Here is a 7,883-nt window from a genome sequence, read left to right as displayed (position 1 = left end):
GGCTAGCACCACTAGCTAGCAGGCTCAAAGGCTACATGACAGGTGTCTGGAGAATTTCAGAAAGACAGGCTGTGATAAGTCATCCTGACTCTGATCTGACTTGCTCCTCTTTCAAAGTAGTGTCAGACCCCTTATTTGAATGGATGGATTTAACTCTTCTTCATCAAAGAGATAAAATAAAAATTCCAGCTCTTTCATTGGTATAGCACACTGGAGTTGAGGTGGACTGATCTGAAACGCCCGTCATTAAATTTTGGCCTTGATGCAGACAAGCTGAAGACACCTCTCTGGGCAGCCCCTCTGCAGGAGAGGAAGGCATGCTGTTGTAAATTTCCTGGTTATTTAATCTTAGCTGAAAGCTTGTCATTAACAAAAGCTGCCCTCATAGACTGGAGTGGACTTGTTATTACTTTTTTGGGATTGCAAATCCAATGCCAATCCTCTAGTCCTTCTTTGAGAAGCCTGTTACGATAGGAGACCAAAGTGAGAATAGTCTAGAGGTTCTGGAGCCAAAAGGGTGTTTAAAAAGGAGGTATAAAGTTATCTTTATACCTTTAAATTGGGGAACAGAAGCAGAGGTCACACAGTGATCAGAGCAGCAATAAAACCCAAATATTCAGATTCTGGCCCCAGTTACCTTCTGGAGCAGTAGTTTATTTTCACCTCTTCTATAGCTTTTGCCAGTTGGGCTGCAGGTGACTTCTTTCTTTACTATCTTACTTCTGAAGCAAAATCCAGTGTACTAACACAAACCTCAGCAATAAAAATTTTGCGGTTTTTAAGGGAATATCATTTCAGCTATGTACTATATGTGGAAGATGATCAGCAGGCACAAGAACAGAAATAAATGCTGCTAAAAGCAGCTTTCCTGCTACAGTCTGGGTTGTTTAAACAGAAAGGAGAGGGACATGCCAGAATCTACAGGAACCAAGCTCTAGTTTTTAAATCCAAAGTAAAAAACCATACATTTTTTCCCTTCTCTTGAATAGCCAAGCCAGCTTTAAGGGGAAAGAGGGGCAAAAGTCTCCTCCCTATCAGCATTAAGGTTGTCAGGATCCATGAAACTCAATGCCACAAAATATTTCTAATGGGGTGGATAACACAAGTCCTGGTATACACATGAATCTCAGCTCATTAACAGCTACAGAGGAATGCACAGGTAAGGGGTGGTGACCTATTTCAGTGTCATCATTATGCTGATAGAATAGAAATTCAACAAAAATTCCCTTTTTAGTGAACCGTTGTCCTATTCATAGATGTATCTCTGCCCTGCACTGTAGTGCTGGGAGTATTACTTGCTCTCGTCACCCCTCTCTGCCCCAGCTGGATGTAAAGTGTCAAGGGAGGCAACTGAGAATAGAAAATGGAAGGTAAGGACTAACAAGGATTTTCTTTTTGTCTAATTTCAGAGAGAGTAAAGGAAATTAGGAAAGGTTGCCTTACGTTTCTCCTCTGAAGGTTGTCCAATTCCCCTCTGCTACCCAGGAGTCAGGCTAGGCTCTTGCAGCAAGATGTTAGCTGGGTAAGTGATACTGAAATCTCAATCTTCCTCCACCTGGGAAGCTTCAATTAACCCCAGCTACCAGGAGAAGAAAGAAGGGAGAAAGGTGAAATGCATACGTCATTTCTTCTTGTTCTTCCCTACTTCAAGGAAAGTCACTGCAAACAGGATCTCCTGGCTTACTGACCTGCAGGCTTTGACAGGGGGTGCTCTGTGGCTTGCTTCATTAATTACTGCTAAGGACTGAAGGGGTTGAATAAATCTCAGGCTAACACGAGGCTGTTTAAGCATGGAAGGGGGCTGGCAGGACAAGAAGTCTCAAGAGAGCCATTGCTTCTTGTCCCTGCTACCAGCAGAATCACTTACAAGCAATTGTTTGTGGACAACAGACGTGATTTGGCCAGGAGACCTCTGCTCTGCGGAGGCTCTTGAGGGCCCCTTCCACTCACAGTATCTGGTGGTCCGTTGAGATGAGGTGTCCTGCCACTGGCATGACAGTGTGGAGACCCCTCTAGTCAGAGGACTTAGTGCAAGCTCCCCATGGCTGCAGAACGAAACCAAACGAACATGGAAAAACCTAATAGGCTGCACTTATTAATAAATTATGGCTTACCTATTCACAAGCCTGCTGCCTTGGGAAGGTTTAAAACAAAGCCCTGTGCTCTAGCTTTTTATTTCTTAAACAATGTCATCTCCTGCTGTGCATGCTTCAACTCCATGTCTTGATGGCAAGTGGCAAAACTGAAACAACAGAAAAAAGGGGGAGGAAACTTCAGTGAAACCAAATCTGATATAAAGATTTTTTTCAATAAAGAAAGAATAATCTTGTGCACTTACAAAACTGGACTCAGAGGTCTAGGTTGAGCTTGCCACTCTCCTCCTGTTCAACTTCAGGCATGCTGCTTATGGTTTCCCCATCTGCATTTTCCAAGTGTGAAATGCTGTGGGCAGTGGAGGGGAGATTTCCCAGCCTTTGCTTGTCCTGTCAGTCAGGCTGCTTTTGCCACCAGCCCACACTGCCTGGGGGCTATGCCCATGAAACCCCACGCGAGGGGCAGTGGGGGATGAAGAAGGTGTACCGGTGCTAGCATCTGCCCCCCTGCAGTGGAAGGGTGAGGGTACATAATTGGGTGTTCAGCCACTTCTCACTTTCACCACTGCAAGTCATGAGTGGCAACAGACCGGGCACCCCCACCACCAGCCACCCAGAGTGGGTGTGCAAAGGGCTTGGACACACAGTCCCCCCACACATGAAGCCACCCCTTACTGGCTTAACATGTCCAGGTGGGATGAGGACAACTCTCCCAGGGTGATGGCTCGTTGGCATGGGGGTGTCTGAGGTGCAGCTCACAGCAGTGAGGTTCCAGGTGGCCCAAGCACAACCCCTGGTGCTGCAGCCACTGTGCACCCCCAGCAAGCAGCCTGGGTACAGGAGAGAGAAGGACAGCAACAGACTGTTGTCTGATGAGGCTAAGCACCCCAATTAAAACTGCAGATGGAGTAGCCTCTCCTGGAAATGTCAGATGGTGCCACTGCCAAAAATTTTGAAGGCTGTGTTGTGCGGATGCCGTGTTTGAGGGTGTCCAAAAAGTAAGCATGGATGATGGGCTCAGGAATCTAAAAGTTTAGACAAACTTTTCTTTCCTGGACTATTTTAATATAGCATCTGAGGCCAGAGTGTAGTAAGAAAGATAAAAAACAGATTAATCAAACCTCAGAATTTCAACTTAGATGAAAATAATATGGTTCAAATATGCCCTAGGGAGGAATGCTTGACAATAGTGAGGATGCCAGAACAGTGTTAGTGCAGCACAATGCAACATGCTGGCATGTGGTAATTTTAAGAGCCAGAAGTATCTCCTCTTAAACAATCTGAAATGCAAATGTGAAGCCTGTTTCCCCTCCTTGCTCTGTGTTTTCTTGACAGCCACTGCCAGGATCCAACCACTAACTTGTCACCACAAAAATATGTCGATGCATTTGCAATGGCTGAGGCATTAATCCTGACCTTCATGTGTAAGCATGTGTCTTCCTTACGCAGTCTTCAGGCCAAAGTCTGGTTTCTTAGACTGATTCAGTCCTACGAACAGCCAGAATCATGGGAAGCCAAAGGTTTTGCTCTGAGGACAAGATGCCTGGCATCACGCAGAAGGGTTCCGGTTGCATGCAGGGCAATGGCCAAAAAAAAAAATGGTTTGTCAAAAAAAAAGGGGTTGATAAAAAACAAACGCAGGAAATTTAAACTAGAACCTTTCCTAATCCAGCTCAGCTCCATGGCAAGGACAAGAACCTGGTTTCCACCATACGCCTAGGTTCTCCTATTAAAAGTTCAGGCTACACATAACTCAGAGTTCTTTCAGGATCCTCTCCACATCGAGCAGGGACTACAGACTGTTTCCTACACTCTTTTCCAAAGAAATGAAAATAAAAATCTGTTTTGCATGGAAATGGGATGCAATTCACACATTAATAAGAAGTGGCAGTTTTTGCTCTTTTAAAAATTGCGGTGAAAAGAACAATCTTTTAACTGACATTTGAAAAATAATAGGTACATTTTTCCTTTCTTCTTCATTTCTAGCTACCAAACAAAGTATATTAAAATCCTTCTTTCCTGTTGCATGCCTACTCTGCTAGAATCTTCTTGCTCCTTCCTACACCCTCCAATCTCTCTTGTTTTCTTAGTATCGTCAAAATTTGGAAACACTACCCTGCTGTCCTGCCCTAAAAGTAAATTAAAACAAATAAAAATCTGTGAGGCTTAACACAATTTCCTATTTTTTTATTAAAGTCCCTTACCAACATAGCAAAACATTCTGGAAACAAAAATCTTAAGCAACATGGACAAAAACTGTGTACAACTGGACCAGGTAGTTGTTCTGTATTGTTTCATGTACATTTCACTAACCAAATGTCCACAGGGACTGTCCCCTGCAGACTCTGTCATGACCTTATACAGGTCATTTCACCTGGGTGTACTCTGTGAACCATCTGGGTGAAGGATTCCCACCTCACTGCTTCACAGGCTTCAAGCTATACAAAAGAAGGACACCATAGGGAAACTAGTGGCTATTATTACTGCATTACTTCCAGCCTTTCCTCTGCATTGCAAGTCATCAGCAAGAAACTGCTCTGCTGCTCATGCATCCTCTATCATTCCTGTACAATCGTAAAGAGCCGGCAGGCTGGCCTGCTACAGCAGAGCTGATCCATGCTTCCTTGGCAAACTAAACTGAAGAGGGGAGCACAGCCCTGCAGCATGTTTCACTGACACCAGGAACGCCCCAGCTCTCACTGGGATGCACCCTGCTTACCCATCATCTGCAACAAGCACTGCAGTTAAACGGGAGAGAGGATAAACATAGGATGAATACAGTGTCCAGCTTCACTGCCGTGACCGTGCTTCATGAACCATCGTGAGATTTGGTATCAGAAGTGAGATGTGCACATGCACTTTTATATACAACTACCTTGAATGCACTTAAACGCATGTTTAAATGTTTTGCTGAGTGGATGCCATGCAGAAGGAAAGAGGGCATGGCCTAATGTGGGACATTTCACACATCACTTTGGCAGCATCTGACGTCACTACAGGTCATGGAGTGAATAGGTTGCCCATCCCAGCTCCAGCTCCAGTTAACTCTGGGGCATAGCCTTCCCTTTGCTGGATATAGCCTGTAGCAGAATTCCTCCCCTGGGCAAGGCTTAACAGCAAAACATGAGAAGGGTATTGAAGGGATTTAATTGCATCGCTCGTAAGTCTTAGTAGGAGTTGCCCGTGTACGTTCTCAGTGCACGTGTGGGAGTATAGATGTCTGGATCCTGTGTGACGGGATATTTTAAAACCAGCTGTAGTAATATAAGCAGCAATACATGGACCTTTATGTGGTGAATGAAAACAAAAAAGAGAGGTTTTTAAGAAAAACAACAAGCTGAAAGGGACCAAATAAGCTACAGGACAGATGCCATCCAGCAAATTACTTAAAGCTGGAAGACTGAAAGAGTATCCCAGTTTAAGCTGGAATTGCTGCATTTCCTGTGAGCCCACCCCAACAGCCACTTACAGATACTGCCTCACTTCGGATATGGCAATAAAACGTTGCCTTTTGGCTACAGAGACTACCGGAATTATATCATGTTCTGTGAGTTTTCTGTACAACAAAGGACCTCTTTCACAGAGGCAAAGCTAAGCAAGAAGTCACTTTGACATGCTGTCACGAGACAAGGAGGCTGGGCACCAGTAAGGGAAATGGGACCAGGAGGTGGAAACACTTGAGAAAGCAGCTGCCTTGAAAAGCAGCCTGCAGCAAGTAGCACATCCTGGAGCTAGAATTGGGATGGAGATGGAGGGTGTCTGGGAGAGGAGACAGGGGTGCCAGCAGAGAGGTAAAATGCCAGGCTGGGTGGCACACGAAAGGGCAAGCACAGGGAAAGCAAGGTGACCTGCAGACCACTTTCCTCCAAGAGGATGGAGTTTCCCTGTCTTGTCAGCTTGGGGCTATTAAACCAAAATTATATGCTGTAAAATGCACTTCTGCTCCTTGCGGCAGGACACCAGCAGGTTGCCACGCTCAGCATCTGTCCAGCCCTCCAGCCGGCATGGTGGCTGTCCTGTTCGGGGGCATCCCTCCGCCGGGCAGCCCTGTGCTCAGCCCTGCAGTAGCACCCCGTGGGTTGGGGCTGGGAGAAAGTGGGGGGCTTCTTTGCTGTCTGTGAGAAAACAAAGCAGATGGGAGATCATATAAAAAAACAAAAAAAAAAGTGAGAAGGTTGCATGCAAAACCAAAGCCGCACTTGAAATCAAGGGTACCCTCATAATACTGGCTTAGGCCTCCCTTTCCTTCCCCACCTGCCTCCTTTCCTATTTATAACTCACCTGGGATCTTCGGTCAGAATGTTTTTAGGTACAGCATTGTCACTTTTGAGTGTCTGATGTCAATACAGTGCTTTAATGTGCAATGCACATGCAGGCTGGATGGACACCTTCCCTCTTCCCGCCCCACCACGCTGTTCACCACTGCTCTTAAAGGCTGCCCTGCAGCAGCAGCTTTTCGCAGCATGCCATGTTACCGCCGCATTCACGAGCATCCGTGCTCTCCCTCCTCCTGCCAGCCCTGTCCTTTCCCTTAGCCAAACCTGCTTTAACTCGAGGCTGCAGCCGCTGCCTGCCTGCCTGCCGCAGCTCCCGCTTGCCACGCCTTGTGCCACCGTCCTTCCCTCCCCGCCGCACTGCTCGCTAAGGACATGCTGTGGCACAGCTGTCTGCCTCCTCTGCTGCAGTCATGCAGGTTTGGATTACTGTGCACGCTACTGGTGTCGAGCTCCTGTCGTGACCCAGCGCCCCATAGGAGGAGCAAATGAGCTGAGACGTCAACGCAAAAAATTATAGCCATGCGAGCTATCCCTGTGCTCAGCTGCTTGGAGAGTGCATACATGGCTTGTGTGACAGCAACGGCACACAGAAGCAGCAATGAAATGCAGTTAGCAATACAGCTGGGAGACAGGCAGCGAGGCAGGCACTGGTCCAGTGACTAAAATGATCCTACCGTGAGCCAGCCTGCAGTGCCTCCAAAAGTGGCTGACTACTACACGGGAGCTCAGCTTTCTTTGCAATTACTCCAGTTCCCCCCGGGTGACTGCAGTGTGTGCTCTGTTTTGGTTTTGTTTGCCTTTTTGCTTCTTTTGTTTTTTTCCCCCCACACCCGTCTCCCTCTCTCTCCTCCCGTGTCCTTCTCTCCAGGATGGCGGAAGCAGAGTTGCACAAGGAAAGGCTCCAAGCCATAGCAGTAAGTCAGTTTCATTTTACTTGCTCTTTTGTCCATAGCCGTGGGTTGCGGAGCGAAGGGGGGATTCCAGCACGGTGGCTGGGAAGTGCCCGGAGATCCTGGCTTTCGTGAAGTTGTGCGTGGAGTTCCCCGTTTGGGAAATGAGAGGTTAAAGTCTGCTTTGCAGGATTTGGTGGAGAAAGAGGGCTCTGAGGAAGAGCCTTGAGCTGACACGTGCAGAAAGAAAAATGTGAGTGCACAGTGGCACGCTTAAAAGATTGATGATGGAGAAGAAAAGAAGGAATAAGTGGGGAGGAGGGGAGATTGCAGGAGAAAATCAGTACTCTGCTGAAAAGATATTTTCTCACAGTGGGGGATTTGGCTTAGCTGATTAAGAAGTTAAACAAAGTGATCTGCTGCAGGGTGGCTTTTACTGCAGAAAATGATTGTGATATTACTAATATTTGAGGCAAGCGAATACAAACACTGCATTATCAAAATAGTGTAATTATTTGATCTAGTAGTTAAACTGTCACCTCAGCTCCACAGCTGAGTACATGCTTTCAGACAAATTCCCTGCTGAGTTGCATCCTGCCAGGGGTAAAGTTTAGGCAGGATTT

The 7,883-nt window shown here is 46.5% G+C and overlaps 1 protein-coding gene across 3 annotated transcripts in view; it reads left to right on the top strand.

Moving 5' to 3' along the window:
- Positions 1-6,974: 6,974 nt before the first annotated feature.
- Positions 6,975-7,883, top strand: part of PALM2AKAP2 (PALM2 and AKAP2 fusion) — a 274,755-nt gene continuing 273,846 nt past the window's right edge. For all 3 annotated transcript variants that reach the window (XM_059834278.1, XM_059834276.1, XM_059834275.1), the window contains exon 1: positions 6,975-7,284. In XM_059834278.1, coding sequence (XP_059690261.1) covers positions 7,240-7,284 — 45 coding nt within the window. In that variant the 5' untranslated portion in view covers positions 6,975-7,239. The remainder of the gene's footprint in view (positions 7,285-7,883) is intronic.

This window comes from Gavia stellata, chromosome Z, assembly GCF_030936135.1.
Source record: "Gavia stellata isolate bGavSte3 chromosome Z, bGavSte3.hap2, whole genome shotgun sequence".
In the NCBI taxonomy this organism is placed as follows: Eukaryota; Metazoa; Chordata; class Aves; order Gaviiformes; family Gaviidae; genus Gavia; species Gavia stellata.
Note: the sequence above shows the minus strand (reverse complement) of the source record. Positions and strands in the feature narration are given on the sequence as shown.